Source organism: Sinocyclocheilus anshuiensis, unplaced genomic scaffold (assembly GCF_001515605.1).
Source record: "Sinocyclocheilus anshuiensis isolate Anshui unplaced genomic scaffold, SAMN03320099.WGS_v1.1 scaffold1562, whole genome shotgun sequence".
In the NCBI taxonomy this organism is placed as follows: Eukaryota; Metazoa; Chordata; class Actinopteri; order Cypriniformes; family Cyprinidae; genus Sinocyclocheilus; species Sinocyclocheilus anshuiensis.
This window is the reverse complement of record NW_015542414.1, coordinates 69,249-88,048: the sequence shown is the minus strand read 5'-3', so window position 1 is coordinate 88,048 and position 18,800 is coordinate 69,249. Positions and strand designations below refer to the sequence as shown.

Below are 18,800 nucleotides of genomic sequence, written 5' to 3'. Positions count from 1 at the left end.
AGACAAGTTTGTACAGTATGTACTTGTAGTTTATGCATCTTTTCTGCAAAGATATTTAACAAGTGATTTGTTTAACATTTACATCATGTTGACAACTTCATGTGTGCTGCACTTAGAATAGGATTTTCTTTAACTAGAGGGTTAATCAAGAAAAAGCTATTTGAATCATGTTGTAGTAACATTTTTAAGTTGAGTTAAAAATGGTAAGAAAACGAGAATCGGTCAAACGTTCTGAAAAAAATCAAGATTTTTTTTTTTTGCCAAATCGCCCAGCCCTACTTCTAAACTGAATTTTTAAATTATGAAATTTATTAAATTACTAAGAGTAAAATTGGTAATGATACCCACTTAACTTTACAAACTATGTAGACTACAATTTCAATTTGTTTATTGTGAAATAACTCAAACATATGTTTTTTTCTGTCCTCTGATAAGCATTGTTATTCATCCAATTCAATGCATATTGTACACATTAATTTTTTTGATAAATAAACAAAATCACTGGTAAAAAAAACAAAACACCTGAGTATCGATATTTTTTTATTTGAGTATCGATACTCACATCAATAACGATATATCGATACTTCAGGATCGATACGAATCCGTGTATCATTCGATCATTCGTTTTTTGATTTAATATTAACGTTACGTTCAAAATAACTACAAAATGTCATGCCTTTGAAAAATAAAGAGAACAACAGAATGCGCTGCTTTAGCTCGTCTCGGTCTCCTTGAGCATCTTTCTGGCGCATGCCACAAACATCAACCACAGGGAATACTTGTCTTTTAAAAGGCTTCATTTAGATTATTTTACATTAAATGCATCATATAAGTCACTTTGGAATAAATCACAGTAGGCCTATGTATCATGATAAAAAAAAAGCCACTTTACAGTCTGGAAATACTTTAGGCTATAGCAAATTATTTCTTGGACCCCCTATCACTTTAAGAACCGCTGGTCTACACAGAAGAAAGCCGTGTCTAGACTCTGCCCCGGTACGAGTTGTGTCGAGCTATTCATTAGTCTGTTTGATGAGAAAAATATGAAATTGATAAAAATGGGTTATTAATCCGTACAACTGCAGCAGTGGAGGACTATTATTCTGCTGCGTGATACTGCGGAAGAACTGATGAAGGCACGGTTTGATCTTCGGCTGACCAATCAGCAGAAAGGGGCGTTTAATTCCCGCCCACGTGTAGAAATCGAATATTCAAGCTGTTTATTAATTTTTCCACCCATGAACGAAAAACGAAAATTTAAGCTGAATTCTCCTTTTTTGTTTTTTGGAAAAAAAAAAAAAACGAAAAAGGAGCCGTTTTCTCATTTTTCTACTTTCAATATTAAATAAAAAAACGAATGATCGAATGATACACGGATTGATACGCCCATCCCTAGCCAGTAAGCAAACACATAGCAACCTGCTAGCAACCATTCTTGCAACCACTTAGCAATTCCATTGTAACACCATAGCAACCACCTAGCAACGCTCTAGCAACTATCCTGAATCCCCAAGAAGCTACCTAGATGCCCTAGCAACCACCTAGAATACCCTACACATACAAAAAGAACTCAGAACACCTTAGCAACCACATAACAAATACCTAGCAACCAAATAAGTAACTTAGCACTTTATCTAGTGTTGTCCAGTTTTTACATATTTTTCAGTCACACATTTTCAGAACAAGTATACGACTTTTAGTCACCTATAGATCATCCTTGCCCACAAGTTTAAAAATAAAAAAGGCACAAGTACATGGTTGTATGTAGTAAAGAGGTGAACAGGTTGCCAAAACAATATTGTGTTTCATTGTGTTTGTTTTTTTTGTTTGTTCATCTCCTTTCTTTCCTTCCTGTATTTGTCATCCTCTGCATCTGTCTTCACCACACCTGTCTCACTGAACACTTGTCTGCCTGGATCTGTCTCTCTCTCTGCTTTGCATGGATATTTTCTGGCTTTCCCTGTTCTTCTCTTGTCATGATGCATTGGCTCTAAAGAAGGGGATCTCTCCTCTACGCATCTGTCTCCCTCTGTCACCCCGGCTCCAGAAACACTCCGGCAGAGGAAGAGTAAGTATTTCCCCCAGCCTCATTATGTGTGTACCATATGTGTGTGTTTGTATTTATGTCCCATTCTTTACTCCATTTCTTCTCATTTCCCTAAATCGAGAGCATTGAGTGCGTTGTTTATTTGGCTACTGGATCACAAGCTAAATCAAATCTATAATTTTCAATATTACCATGAACGTTCTTCTCATGTCAGATAGCCAAAGAAACCACAGCACCCAGCATGATTTTTCTGTGATCCCAGTTGCAATCAGCCCACAGAATTCCCAGATGCTGCGGGGACTCTGGCACATCAGCTGTGATTGTTAATATAGCGTAGCTACTTTGATGAAATTGTGCGACGAGTGAGGTCGTTTTTTTGGCTTAAACCACTTTATCACAAATACAATGAAGTCAACATGAAATGACATTCAGAGCCCATTTTACTGATGTTTTTCTGACAGTGTTGGCGAAAGTTACTTTTAAAAGTTATGCATTACAATATTATGTTATATAACTTTTTTTAACTAATTGTGTTACTTAGTTACTTTTTATGGAACGTAATGTATTAGATTACTTTTGCATTACTTTCTGTCACCTGAGCTGGGCTTGTTTATTTATCTTTAATAACAAAAAACCCGAAAGTTCTATTTTTGGCAACTGTAAAAGCCCTTTCACATCAAAAGTGAACTGAATGAGCCTCAGGCTGAAGGAAGCACCTCTGCGCTTACTACCCAATTTCTGTCAACACGGGGACAGGAGAGGAATCAGTGAATAAATGGGAAAACAAAGTAACTTGAATGTAAAATGTAATGAATGTAAAAAGTGGGGGTGCCATACCAGAATGAAGTCAGGTGGTTGGTTGACAACTAAGAGAACTTGATGACAACTTGATGACATCAGAAAATAAGGAAAGTTGTTTCAGACACAAATAACGTTATTGTATTTTGATTGATTGTATTCTGAAATACAATGCACTGTTGAATCATGTACAATAAGATTAAGTAAATATGGTGTGAATTTTGATTTCATGTTGACTCATCCTCATAAAAATCCCTGTGAAATTAAAACCATTTACAATTTTGATTAAACTGTTGAGTTTACAAGCAATCTATTAAAGTGCCATGTTTTGACATTAGTCTGCGTATAGCAAGTCATGCTGTAATGAATGAGTGTAAAGGTCTGTAAACAGAGGGCGGCCTTACTGACTTGCTCTGCCGTCAACGCAGCGCCTTCATCCATCCTACGCCACATCATTCCTCACCACGCACAGCTATTGTGAACATCCTGATCCTCTTATTTCTGCTCATATTCAGGCACAAGTTCTTCTGATTGCCTTTGTTTAAGTTATATTAAACTGATGTTTAGCTACAAGTCATAAATGAGGACTTGCCAAGTCAAGGTTGAAGGTTACTTATAGTGTGTTTGTACTAAGCTATGGCGATTTCGTTTAACTAGTAATAGGTAATGTTGGCCAAAACATGATGGTTTTCTTTCTTTGTTTATTTCCCCCAGCCTCATTATTTTTGTTTATCTTATTATGTTTATTTACTAATTGCGTACAATTCTATCTTTTTTTTCTCATAATTGCGTGATACAAACTCACAATTCTGACTTTTTTCTCTCAGAATTGCGTGATACAAACTCACAATTCTGACTTTTTTTCTCTCATAATTGCCTGATACAAACTCACAATTCTGTCTTTTTTTTCTCATAATTGCGTGATACAAACTCGCAATTCTGACTTTTTTTCTCATAATTGCGTGATACAAACTCGCAATTCTGAGAACATATCAGCCCCCTTCAAAATTGGACTTTATCTCACAATTGTGAGTTTATATCATGCAATTATGAGAAAAAAAGTCAGAATTGTGAGATAAAAAGATAAAAAATAACCTCTTTTTTTTTCAGTGGCGGAAACAGGCTTCCATAGAAATGGCTAAAATAACACAAGGAGAAATTATATACAGTCATTTCCATTTATATGCATCAACATAACACTGCATAGTAATTACCAGCAATATTTACCTACATGTATTTTTCGATTAAACATTTTTATATACATTTTGAGTGATGTCAGAAATGCCGAACTCTTCAGATTCTTCAGAGTTGAATCGATTTATTGAAATGGACAGCTTGACGTGATTCATAAATATGAGCACTGTTGGTTCTCAACATCTATTTATTTTTTTACTTCATTTGATGAGCCCAGAGTTGCAAAATTGTATGTTTGTAATCTTCGCCATATTTTCTTGCTTTGCTAATGGTTTTTGAGGATCAGGGCATGACACACAACCTGTCCATGTCAGCATCTGTCTAATTTGAGTTTTGCTATTGTATGTGGTTAGTAGCATTTTATTATTTTCATCGAGTGTTGTTTTTCTTGGCTGGTCTTGTTTGCTGGTTTTTAGCACTCTAAGCTGATCAGGACTAGACCAGTTTTAAGTAGCTAAGAGGCAGGGAATGTGTTTGCATGGTCATTTGTAGGATATGAATGGATTTATAAGCATCTTATGAACAAAACATCAACAGAAAGTGTACTTTTTCAGGCCTGTCGCTTGCCGTTTATGTGTGACTCAGTGTGGTGTGTGAGACTCTGTTAATCCACTCACCCGGCTGTGAGTTGGAGAGCTGGAGGCAGCTGATGGGAGGAAGAAGTGTGAGTGAGGAGAGGACGTGAGGTCAGCTCCAATTTGGCAGCCGTCTCTTGTCAGAGTTGATTACTGCTGATCCGTTCAGACTTCCCCCGACTGTGATGAGCCACCGGCAGAAAGCGAACGCAGTGGTTTTTGTTCTTGCAGGAGGAGAGGACAGTATGAATCGGGGGTTGTAGATCTAAACGGCTTCTCTCAGTCTGAGAAGACCTTTTCATGACCACAGCTATGACAAAACAATAGCACGTCTGTTACGAGACACTCTGGAGATTTCAATCAAAAAAACAACAGGTGATGTAGATTTGTTTTATTATTTCTTCAGCAATATTGTTTAGTTTATTTCAGTTCCTACGTTGAAGAAGAAAATAAATTATGTTGACAGTTTGAGTAGTTATACATTTTAAATTCAGATTCATTTATTTATTTTTGATGGGTTTTGTGCAGGGTAGATTTATGCTCTATTTATACCTGTAGCTATCAGCAATCATGTATATTTAGAAAGTCTTTTGGTGGATTAAACATTCTGGTTATAAGTGTATGTCACGTTTTTATCCTTAAGTGTTTTTATTTAATTTGTATACATTTGTAAAAAATAAAGTGGATAAAAGCATGTTAAAGCAGCAAAATTACTGTGTGGATTGTTTAGAGATTATTATTAGACTCTGGGTACAGCAAGCCTTTGTTTCCTGGCACTGTCATGTATTATGGGACTAAAACTTAAAGAGCAGAGGCCACTTTTGGTCAAGTAGATTATGTTATATAACAATCTTTAATTGAATAAGTTCCATATTTTCAGGCTAAAAAAAATCCAATTTGTCCTCATTTGCCAGCCAATATCATCCTTTCGGTCAAATTCACTAAATTTGCTGAAAAGAATTATAAATATTATTGTATTATACTATACATAGCAGTGGTCAGAGCAATCGAATATGTCATAGATTTTAAATCATTCTGATGGTTGAAACTTCAACAAAGGCCTGTTCTTTTTCCTTTGTTCATTCGTTCTCAAATTGACCTTTACCTTAGTCTCTCCTATTTTTGTATACTTCATTCAGTGAGTGGATTCATTTCATTAGTAACTATTTCGTACCAGCACATGAGTTACTGACTGCTTTAGACATTTGTTTAGATGCATTGAATTAAATATTTAGGGGAGAAGCTTGTCCGGTGTGTGTGTCTCTCTCTTTCTCTTCATGCATCCATCCATCCTGGCTCAGTTTCCCTCTGTCTTTATCTCAGGCAATAAATCCTTCAACATGATGTCCCCCACTGGAGATAATTCTGAGCTTCTGGCCGAAATTAAAGCTGGGCCAAAACTGAAGCCAACACCTCAGAGTAAAGGCTACACGAACGTCTTCTCTAACAACGGCACAGCGGCGAACAATGTAGGTCATGCTCCCTTACTTTCACAAATTTAGTTCTTGCCTACGAAGTGAAAACATTTCTTAACGTATGAGGGTGCATTTTCTGAAGCCTGTCAAGAACATTATTATTATTGTAATGTTTTACTTATGAGCTTGTTTTGAGCTTTATGTAAATTCTTAATGGTTAATCTCATAAATTAAAAGTACTTTGTCTCATGAGTTATAGCGGTTGTCTACATGCAGCCTTTGATTATTATATATGGCATATAGATAACAATAAACAGGAGTCCCCGTTATGGATTGATATTACTTAAAACACTGAGAAAAGAATTCTGTATTCAATAAGCATTGAAATCATTTCCAGTTATCATTATGGAGATGGATACATTAAAATATGGATCAGTATTCCCAAAATAGAACTTCTGCAGCCACAATAAATAATGAAATAATCCAAAACAAAGTTAGTTTCAGATTATAGAGTTGCAGTTTGGAGCGTTATAAGAGTGCAGCTCAGTGATCTGGCATCAAATCCATTGTGCAGGATAATTCAGGCTTGTGTAACTCTGCTGAAATACAATAGCACAATTTATTAAAGTTACATAATTCAGGAAACGACAGAAGAGCATTCAAATTTCTTTTATCTACCTTCATTAACTGGCCAATAATTTCAAGAAATAAATTACACTGACAGTTCTGTGGTTGCTTATGTAAATTATTTTTGTTTAACAAACAGTCAAACTATTTTTTTTGTAACACTTTAGAATAGGGAACACTAATTAACTTTTAACTATGTCTTTTACCCTCAATAAACTCCTAATTTGCTGCTTATTAATAATAATTAGTTGTTAAGTTTAGGTATGGGGTCGGATTAAGGGATCTATAATAAAGTCATGCAGAATAAGGCATTAATATGTGCTTCATAAGTACTAATAAACAGGCCATACGCTAGTAATATGCATGCTAATAGTGAGAATAGGTCCTTAAAATAAAGTGTTACCATTTTTTCCCCTACATTTTATGGTGAGTAACAATTGCAAGTATCATAAGTACAAGATGTCTCTGTTTATGATATTTATTCTCATCTGTGTTCTCTATATTGACGAGATTAATAAAGAGCACCAGATAAGTTTAAATTTATGACATCATTATAAATTCACTGTAAACCACGGCTTCACGGGGCTTATTGCTTTTGTAAAACGGTTATTCCATATACGTAGTAAGGTTTCACAGAATAAAACAGAGCAAGTAAAGTGTAATGATATTAATAAAAACAGTATTCTTCCACCAAACAATGTAGCTCCGCAGAATCAGTTGTGGTTGCAACAAAGTGGTTGCCAAGCAACACACAAAGTAAACAAAGGTGTGTGTTTGTAGAGTAATTTATAATAGCTTTGAACGCGGCTCAGCCAATCAGAATCAAGGACCGGAACTCTGTTTTATAACAGAGCTTTTATAATATTCTGAATGAAAAACTTGTAATTATGAGTTTGATAAACACATAATTCGTTTTTATTATTATTAGAAATGTTTAATTAATTCCAGAACACTATGAACACAATCATATTATAATACAAAAAGAAGAATGGTTCTTGATAAGTGGAGCAGAGGTTCTCAACTAGTTTTGCACTGGAGATCAAATAGCAAGCTTAACAAAATTGTTTATTGTAAAAAAAAAAAAAGAACAATAAAAAACAATGACATTTATACAGCCAAAAACACAGTGATCGGCACAGATTTCATTTCAAGTGAACTTGATTCTTTAGAAGATGAGAATTATTTGCTGATCTTTAGATGCTATGAAGAACCATTGAAGAGTGTTTTTATTCAAGCCAGCTGTGACCATATCTATATTTTCTTCTGGACCATTCTATTCTGATTGATCGTTTTCACATATTAAGGGGGAATGTCCGTCATCGCTGCCAGAGCTTCTGCCAAAACGCCAGCCCGACGACACCCAATCTGCAAAGCCACAATCTCCACCACCTGTCTGCCCCACGACCAGCGGTGGGTCGCCCCAGAACCACAACACCTCACAGAGCAGCGAGAAGCTCACAACCGCCGTCAACGGAAATACTCCTGTTGTCCAGGACAAGTCCAGCGTGGTGGATGTTGAGAGTCTGGTGCCCACACATGACGAGCAGGGCCGAGCTATCCCAGAGTGGAAGAGACAGGTGATGGTGAGGAAACTACAAGTGAAGATGCAGGAGGAGGAAGAGAACAAGAGAAAGGTGAGTGATGAGACAGCTGGGTGTTTTCAACGTAAGCTGAGGCAGTGCATCTCTTATCCAGATTTCAACATTTAGTCACGTTAACAAAAGCTTTCAAATCACAGCTTCATAACATACTTAAAGACCCCACGGAATCAATCCATGCTTTTAAGGTCATTTATATGCTAGTAAATTCCTAAGAGCTGACAACATGTACATGCACGCACGAAAATAGTCTTTATTATCTGGTATAAATTACCGATGACAAATTTTTGCCGCTTAAAATGCTTCCTAGAATAAGAAAGTCCACTCCCTAATAATGACAGCTGCCTCTGACTCACATTAGAAAGAAGCAAATCATAGTTCATCAGTGTGTCTGGTAACACTTTAGATTAGGGAACACATATTCACTATTAAGAGTTTTCCTTTAATAAACTCCTAATTTGCTGCTTATTGATAGTAAGTAAGGTAGTTGTTGAAGTAGTTATGTTTAGGTATTGGGTAGGGTTAAGGGATCTAGAATATGTTCATGCATTAAAGGGGTCATATGATGTTGCTAAAAAAGAACATTATTTTGTGTATTTGGTGTAATGAAATGTGTTTATGCGGTTTAAGGTTAAAAAACACATTCTTTTCCACATACTGTACATTATTGTTTCTCCTCTATGCCCCGCCTTTCTGAAACGCGTCGATTTTTACAAAGCTCATCGGTCTGAAAAGCGAGGTGTGCTGTGATTGGTCAGCTATCCAGTGCTATTGTAACACTCCAAAGAGAAAGGAAAACCTGAAATCGCATCATATGACCCCTGTACTTTATAAGTACTAATAAACAGCCAGTATGCTAGTAATATGCATACTAATAGGCAATTAGTTAATAGTGATTTGTGTTTCCTAATCGAAAGTGTGAATTGCGTCTTTGGTTGCATAGTTTTTCCATATAATGTGCTTTCCCAACCATTAATTGGTTACAAAGGAGGCTGCTGGTATATTTATTCATTCCTTTGTCAATTTTACAAGCTGTGGATTTTTTTCGGGATGTTTTGTTAACTATATAGTATTGCCTATTTTTTTTAAAAATGGGAAAAGCTCCCAAATATTGTCCCCACTTCCTGTTTCAGTAGGATATCCATCAACACAGGAGAGAAAACTGTCAAGGCATTTCATGGGGTCCTTAAGCATATTAAATAATCGCTCGGAATAGCATACTAACATACTACTGTATCTGCAGTAGATAAATTCTGTGCACAATATGCAAATTGTCTTTATACATAGAATGCACCTCACTTGACTTTCCATTTCAATTGTGATGAATTAAATTAATATAAAGTGCTTTACAATTTCTTGCCTTATTTGACTGGGCTTCCAAAAGTTATGACATGTTATATAATATTTCATTTAGAATACAAAATTACCATATTTAAGCTAGTATTCCCTTCTGAACATAGCCAATCTCAAATTGTTTGTTAAATGTGTATATACAATGGTGTTTATAAAGATTAACTCTAACAATTTAACTTTTACAATGAATAAATGGAAATGAGTGCATTTTCTCAGCTTCTGACATCTGCGCTATCCTCCTGTAGTCCAAGTAGTGTGAGCTATAGGATCACCTCTTTAGATTTTAAACAGCTCATGATTTCAAGTGTAAATTTTAGCTGTGAGTTTGAGGTTTGGTCTATCTACATGGAGGATAGCGGAGCAGTGGGTGTCTGCATGGTGAGTTTTGAGTGTACACACTTCTTTTAGTCACTTTTATTTATATAGCGCTTTATACAATACAGTGTGTGTCAAAGCAGCTTTACAGTGTTAAACAGAAAAAAAATGTGCTGATAATGCAAAAGGACAATAGAAAACAGTTTTTCAGTTAAAGTCAGTTCATATATAATATAAAATATTGTCAGAAATTGTGTTATGCGTAACCCCCAAACCCCCATATAGTCCATATGCATTACACCAACTTCTTTTGAAAACTATATGCGAGATCTACTAATTGCAAAAGTGATGTGTGTGATCTGTCACTTCTCCATGAATGGGAAATTGTATAAAGCAGTGTTGTGTGAATGAGCAGACATTTATGCAGCTCTGGAATTGTTTCATAAATACATTTTCAGGTTAGCAGAAATTGTCAGCATATAAATCTTAGAAATTTGTTGTTAATAGATGGAAGGATGGAGAATTAGTGTTGGGATGAGATATCATTTGTCAATGACTTAATAATATTGTGTGAGTAGTATATTTGTATATATTTTGTCCAGGGAAACACAGGGTGTCTTTTTATGACACCAGTAAGTTGGGCCAGATTACTTACTCTTGCCTTAGATGGCATTATTGAATCACTTTTACAGGCTACTTTGTTTATTCATTGTGAACATATTGATGTGTCCCTCTTGACTGCAAAGTCAAATGGCTGCTAAAACAAACACATGTTACAGCTGGCTCTAGACCTTTAAGAGTTTAAAATTACTGCTCAGACAAGGTTTTCAGCTTATGGTAAAGAAAAACTCAATCTAAAAGCTAAAAATAAAGCTCAATCTTCAGTTTTGGTCTGGGTGTCATCTTGGGTGTGAATGTTTTGCAGTGTGACATTTGGTTGGCTTTTCCTTGACTCTGTGTTGAGTGATGCAGTGTTTAATTTGGGGCTGTTGTGACCTTCTCAAGACAAGCCTAAGTGTGTTTGACATTTACTAAGGAAGTATTAGTTTAATGTGGCTTACTGGCGACGGTGCACGACAGCTCTAAGTTTTTACATGGGGATTCAGTGGTGTGATGCAAAGCCCCTTCACACTGCAACTGGAGCTTACAGCACGAAGTGCAGTTGGTCGTCTTGCTCATTCTACTCATTAAGCGCTTTATTTTTATCTTATACCTTCATACATCTTGTTAACGTCCTGAAGGTTTCTCAGTATTTTTCATTTTGTTTTTTTGTTTTTTAGATCAGGTGCATATAGTCAAGTCTCTTGGAAGCATGAGCTAAATATAACTGACAGATAAAGTACACATGAATTTCACACTTAAAGGAAACTTCTGGGTAATTTTCAAATGAATGTCTATATGGACAACATCTATGGCAGGCTGTGGAATTACAAGAAATACATTTAGCATTGTCCTCAGTTTGAAAAAACTGATTGGGAATGTACTGTAAATATACTTACAAAAAAGTGACGTATCATATATCAACTCGAAAACAGAAAGTATTTACATGGAGCTGAGTTATGCATACTCCATCCACAAATATTATGCTGGTAACGTTTAACTCTGTTTAGTCACAACTCAAAAGGACGGTTTAGCCAGCTTTATGGCTCAAGTAGCAACCATTTTTAATGAGATAGTCGAGTGCTTTTACAAAAATATGAACTTTTAAACCCATTGGCCCGATGCCTACTACATACACAGTAAGTGTTTTACTGAAAATATAGTTCTTGTTCCTTTTTTACGAACTGAAGATTGCATTGAAATTATTGTTTGTAATATTCACTAGCATATCACTGATTGTGTCCATAGGCAATCATTTAAAAGTAACCCAGAGTATTTTTTATATATTTAATAGATCCTAACAAAAACTCAGACAATAAATTTCTAAGACAAATGAGCGGTCTTGCCATACTCTGTTGCAATTTTAGTTTTTTTTAACTGAAGCTTCTTTTGCAAGTAAAGTCAATTCAGTTAAAACAAGGCAGTATCATCGCACCACTAAATTCATGTAAAGTTTGAAACGTTTGGGGTGAAGAGGCTTTAAAGGCGTGTATGTAACGCACCGGATCCACAGGCTGAAGGGCACGCCCACCTCTGTTTTTGTTCCCTTCTATATCCTCCTCTGAACCTACTTTAGTTTGCTGCCAGTGGATACTATCAAGCCCAAGACTGGCATTATTCACACGTGCACAATGCTATACTGGGTCCCTTTGGGGAACTGATGACAGAGGACGACCTCATCCGCATTGAGAAGCAGATCGAGAACCTCCAGGTCATGCACAAAGTGACAGAGGTGGAGAAAGATCTGGAGCAGCTGGAGCAAGAGTTGAAGCAACTCCTACCTGTGTCTGCAGCCTTGAACCAAGACCACTTCTCTGTCAACCCCAAACAGGTTCATGGGCAAGCAGAAGACCTGCCTGCCTGGTGCAGCAAGATCTCCACGCTGCTCAAAAGCATGGCCATTCTGCTCGCCACTTTGGGCGGGAAGGAGATCGATATTCTGGAAATTATCAATGAGGGATATACGTACGAAGGCCTGAAGAGTGGAAAGGGCCAGACGGGGATCTCAAATTCTGGGAACATTGGCCGATCGCAATCATTCTCCACTCGAGAGGAGGTGGAGAAGGAGATTAAGCAGTGTGGTGTGTCTGTGAAGAGCCTGAAAGCCAATTACGAAATCCATAGCCAGTCAAAGAACGAGGACGACAAAACAAACTGCATATACAAACGCACAAGGTCCTTGCCGGCGGTAAGTGAATGCAGCTACCCCTCAGAGCCCATCTTGGAGGACGAGTTGCTGTTTTCTCTAAGTGAGAGCCACTCGCAAGCCGGAGATGGGTCGCCGATAGATCAAGACTTAAATTTACCTTTGGTGAATGAGGAACCTATAACGCAGTCCCATTCATCTTTGACATACACTGGGTCTGGACCATCTGCACCGGAGCATCATGACCACCCCACGAATCCACTAACCTCAGAGCATCTCACCCGCAGTCTAGAGGTGCAGACAGACCTGAGCTATGTCCAGGAGTGCATCGAGATGCGCAAGGAAAGGATTGTGTTTCTGTTCCTAGAGCACTGGAGAAAGTACACAATGACTGAAGCCTACAAGTGCTCAGGTAGAGGGGAGACTCTAAGTGTCGAGGAGAACGACTCCCATTCCCTGTATTATCACAACCTAGCTAAGCCCGACGGCACCATGCAAACGGAGGATGACCAGCTGCTGTATTTCATGAAGCAGAGACAGGTGGTGGGAAATCTACTTGGCCACTGGAGGACCATTATGAGCCAGGTGCCCACGAGACAAATCCGCAGACTCAGTCGAGCTCAGATGATCTACTGGCCCGAGCACTTCCTTCCCCACATCAGTGGGTCTCCGGTTCAATATGAGAGTCTAACCCTTGACCTTTTCATGCTAGGCTACTTCCAGCTTCTGGAGATGAACATGTCGCGCACTGAACGGAAGTTTCGCCACTTGCTTTGCTACGAGATGTTTGACAGACTAGGCAGTCACCCGTGGGAAGTGATCCGCCAGTTCCACCGAGAGGTCATAGAGAGCCTTGAGAGCGGGAAACGCGATTGGTCGGACGGCTTTGAAGATATCAAGGTGAAGTATTTCGGTGACTCTGTGGAGGGCGGCGGGCTGCTGGAAGCGGCTGAGCTTATTCTGCCTCCGGAGGTTCTGCAGGCATCCGTGAACATATCGCAAGACGCTCCAGCTGATGCAAGTCTCACAAGTATTTCACCTCCAGAAGTCCCTAATCAACACCCAGGGCCAACTTCAGATGACTCTGCAAAGGCCACCCAACAGGGCACTTCTGAGAACTCAGCTGAGACTATTATAAATGATACAGAACTACAGAAGAGTAGTAGTGAAGTTCAACTATCACCTGATGAACGTCATCATGCACAGGATGCACCACAGTCAGAAAACATAGTAACGCAAGCAGCTGAAAGCCCCCAGACAGAAGCCCCATGCATTCCTACTGTGAACGAACAGGGCCCAGCAAATATTAAAGAGGAACCCAATGAGGACTCCATCAAGCTTATCTATGAGCTTAAAGAGTTTAGCAATGAGGAAATTATCAGATACATTGATCGAAGCTTCGCCTTCTGGAAAGAGAAGGAGGCTGAGATGTTCGACATCTGACTTGTCAGGTCAGATTATTTGAAGGATGAAACACAATTATCAGGAGACAGAATAAATGCTTGCGTTCAGCAGATCAGTGAGGCAGTTTACTTCCAGAAACATCTTGATTGTCAAAAGAAGCAATCAAATGTTGAGCTGTAATCGTTTTGAAATCCAAGTTAGTAGCATCATACAAAATTAAATATTTAGCTACTCTTATTTGTTTAATAGCCATGAAGAGCTTTAAAGATACAAATGCAAATAAAACCCTACGAACAGCTCTTAGCAGTGGTGTAAAATGTATTTATTTTGTAAATTGCTATCATGCATATAAAACAATAAATACATAGAAATATCATGGAAATCATAGCACTTCATCTTACAAGGTGAAGTGACAGAACATTTACAGTCTGTTCAACTTTTAAAGATTTAAACAATCAAAAGATTCACACAGGCATTAGGTGTGCTAATTCATTTGAACAGTCATATCCGTCTGTTCAAAGAGCTTTAAATCATCAATCAATGAAGCACAAAATACATTTTCTTGAAATTTAATGTAAAAGTATTCTGAACATTTTTGAAATGATAATTTTTGTTTATTGATTGAATTCTTTCTGATTCATTTATTTTAAAAAGCCATTTGTATTTTGTAACTTTCAACTATTGTTCCTTAGTGTTTGTATGACTTACAATTGAGAGTATCACAAGTTACCACAACAGACATGAATTACCACTACAATATGTTTTACATCATCTGTTTTAAGTGGTTTATTCTGCATGTTGCCTAATTATTTGGAAAATATCAGAATCATTGTTTAGGATAAGAGGGAACATGTTCTTGCCGTGCTTGAGTTATTTAAGAACACACACTTAGTTTCTGAACATAATCAATGCCTTTATTCATGATGTATTTGTGGATGTGAATTCTTGACCTTTTGTTTATCTTTCAGTTTGATTGTCTTTTATTTGGAGTTGTTTTTGGCAATGTTGTTTTTAAGAGGTTTTAAAAAGCAGGTCGATTTCTACTTAAGAAGTTAAATACAAAGGTTTTTATTGCCATTGGTATTCATAAGAGGTTTTTTTTTTACACCTAACATTGACATTTATATTGTTCAGCTGTTACAGTGTTGTTGTGTCTAGCCATATGTGAAGTGTCAGTTTGATGGTTTGTTCGTTTTTTTGAGAAATATTTACAAGATTAAATAAATCTAAAGTTTATGATTGGACATGATTTGTGATTTCCTGTTATAATAATAATAAAATTATTGTTCTTTTTAAGAACAAATATTTAAAAGGCCAGTTTTTACTTAATGACTTAAATTTACCATTTAATAGTATTGCTTATTACAGCAATTTTTGCTCTACAAATAATGAACTCCAGTTTAGCTTTCACAGGGGTTAAATTGGGATTTGCTATGTGTGTGTGTGTGTGTGTGTGTGTGTGTGGGGGTGGGGCTCTATGGTATCGACCTTATATATATATATATATATATATATATATATGTGTGTAAATATATATATTTACACGTATATCGGTGTGTTTTTTTTTTATGCAAATATGATTTATTCTGAAGCAATATTCTCATTTTATTCAATATTTATATAGGCTATTCAATATTTTATCCGACGGTAAGTATATATAAGTGTGTTTGTGTGTGTTTTGTTTTTTGTGCAAATGATTTATTCTATTCCCACTAATCTCATTAATACTTTCATTTCAAATTCTTACATTTGATCTATCAATTCAATTATAATAATGTGATTATCTATACGTAATCAAATTAAATCATTTACACTGAAAAATACAACTGCATTAAATAACATTATGAGATTCTTTTAAATATTCTTGAATATACAAACAAGAAATGATGGTGGAAATGATACTTTTCAACAAAATTAAAATAGCCAGTGCCAGTAGTGAGTGTTTAATGAGTGAGAAATATTTACAAGATTGAGTCGTTCATTCAAACGATTCGTTCAAACGGCAGATTCATCAGATGTTTATGCATGGGCTAATGAAACTTTGATTCAACCGATTCGTTCAAAAAACGGAATTAATCAGCAATGAATCGGCTGGTTGCTGTGAGGTGCGCTGTTTCCGCCTAAAATGTAAGGGACCTAATATTATTGTATTTGCTTATTGAACTGTTTATAAACTATTAAACAGTCGTAATGGTGAAAACGCTGTGTGATGTTGCCTAGCTAACTGTATTTTAAATATAAAAACTTTCCATTTTGAATTTTTGAGTTTCTTAGTGTTGCGCGTTTTGATTTCTCCTGGAGAGGCTGTGTGAGCCTCGCCTCAGCAGACCTGTTGCATCTATTGACCTTATACCTCGCCTAATGCATCTATTGGCCTTATACTGTCAATAGATGCATTATATTCCGTCAGTAGATGCATTATATCCACCATTCTCCACTTACTCTAAATGTAATCAAATCAGAATAACACTTGCGTTTTGGTGTTTACATAGTTATTTTTGGTTACTGATGTTTTAATCATGTTGTCTGGCGTTAATGAAGCGTTAATGACGAGTCTCTGTGCCGGGGCTCAGCTCCGGACGGGCCCGGCCCAATTTAAACCCTGAGCTTCCATGAACTTAATTAGCTAAAAAGTTAAATAAGAATTAGAGCGTTAACTATGACATCACATAGTCAAGCTCGAGCTGTGTTTTGGAGGGCATTTAGCTGCCTTTTCCTTAAACTATTATGCTCTTTTACAAAAAGAGCATAATTGTCACTGCTTTCCGCTAACTACTGTGAGAAAAAGAAAGGGCTGAAGAAGAGAGAAAATGAAAAGAACACTGACAGATTTCTTTTGTAAATAACCTAAAGTTAAGCTCTTCTTTGGCGAGGGTTAGGATGGTGTATGCGGTGTTAAATTTTACATTCAGCTCTGCCAGTTGCACCGAACGGCTGGCAGCTAGGGGTGTGCGATATTGACAAAATTATATCTCATATTTTCTGGGATTTTATCGATAACAATAATTTGACTGAGTGTTACTGTGGACTACAGTGGACAGCTGACTCCTAAAATTTTTAATATTCATATTCTGTGTGGTGGTCAGTTCACAGCAGTGACAGAAATGAATCTTTTCCAATAAGTTTAAATAGATTTTTACCTTTTATGGTCATTTTTACCTTAAAGCCATTTTTTCTAAAAGTGTGCATTATCATTTGAGTCAAATTCTTATATTTAATCAGTCAATTATAATAAGACATTTGGGCTGTTATCAAGCAAATGAAAGTATCAATCAACAAAATTCATCTTTGCAATGCAGAGGAAACACAGAATCTTCATCTGAAGTGGCATTTAGATGCATTTACACACTGATTAATGCAGGACATTAATGCATTTAGCCTGCCGTTACACATGCATAAATAATATTTTAATATTGTAAACAAAACGTTTGAATACTGATATTTGAAATCTTTGAAACTTTAAATGTGAAATTAAAACCGCCAGCAGATGGCAGCAAGTCACTGTTAATAAGTGAGTCATTGCGATTGAACCAAATCATTTAACGAATGATTCATTCAGGAACGAAACACCCTCATGTTGCTCAGAGACGCAAAACAGCGCTGTGACTGTGCTTGGAATTATTTTTGTTGGCGAAATAGAGCAAAAAGAGGAAATATAGTGTCTAAAACGTAAGTCTCTTAATATTAACTAATTTTTTATTGAACAGTTGTATAAAATCAATATCACATTTGTAATCAGGCTGATTTTTGGAGGAAACAGCACTCTTCTTGTGATATTGATTAACTATATCAGGGATAGGCAACGTCGGAGTGCCACTGTCCGTCAGGTGTGGGGTAGGTTTAGGGGTTAGCATTTTTTGTAGCATAGTGTAGGAAATCAACACTTTAATTGACGCAACCAATACAATCTTTAGAATCAGCTGTGGGGCAGAGTTTGTACTTAAGTGGATTGGGGGAAAAAATTGCGCATGCGTGTCATGTGCCTGCCTGTCAATGGGAGGAAGCCACGCCCTACTTTGGAGTTCCTGCCCCCATTTGGAGATCTCCAGGGCTGCGTTCCAGTTCACTTTTAGACACGCACTCGCGAACTTCCCTAAGCACTTACCCTCGGGGGAATCCCCACCGTCATTTTGAAGTGCGTTCCACTTCGTCAAGTGGACGAGGGAAGTTTACATGGACATACCCTCGACCCTTCGATTTTGACCGAGGGAGCGAATCTGCTTCATATGCACACTTCAGGCCGCTCCATAGACCACAATGCAACACGACTATGACGTCATCGCAGATTGCGTTTAATTTATCCCCACCCCAAACAACTCTATAATATATAAAAACAAATTTTTTACATTTATAACAGCCCAAGCATATCTATATACATATAGAATGCTGCACCAAACAAATTCGTAAGGGGAAAAATGTAAACAATAAACCAGCTCCATAGCTGATTCTAAGTGATCAAGCGCTTAGGTTGTTCCAGTTCAGCCCATTCCAAGGGTTCCGCCAATAGTGGGCACTCGTGCAACGTAATCAATGACGTACATCCGAGTAAACGAGATGGAGGGAAGTTTGCGAGTGAAGGGTATAAAAAAATGGACTGGAACGCAGCCCAGGCTGCAGTTATACCCTTCTCATTAGTTCCGGGTTTGATGAAGGCCCGCCTTCCGAAAAACGAAATGTGATGTGATTGGTTAGCTGTCCCAGTGCGTTGTGATTGGCGAACAGCTTGGA

General features: G+C 37.1%; 1 protein-coding gene across 1 annotated transcript in view; it reads left to right on the top strand.

Moving 5' to 3' along the window:
• LOC107693412 (espin-like) overlaps nt 1–18,800 on the top strand; it is an 80,296-nt gene that overhangs the window by 56,603 nt on the left and 4,893 nt on the right. The window contains exons 10-12 of the mRNA XM_016492797.1: nt 1,997–2,068; nt 5,938–6,083; nt 7,961–8,290. Coding sequence (XP_016348283.1) covers nt 1,997–2,068; nt 5,938–6,083; nt 7,961–8,290 — 548 coding nt within the window. The remainder of the gene's footprint in view (nt 1–1,996; nt 2,069–5,937; nt 6,084–7,960; nt 8,291–18,800) is intronic.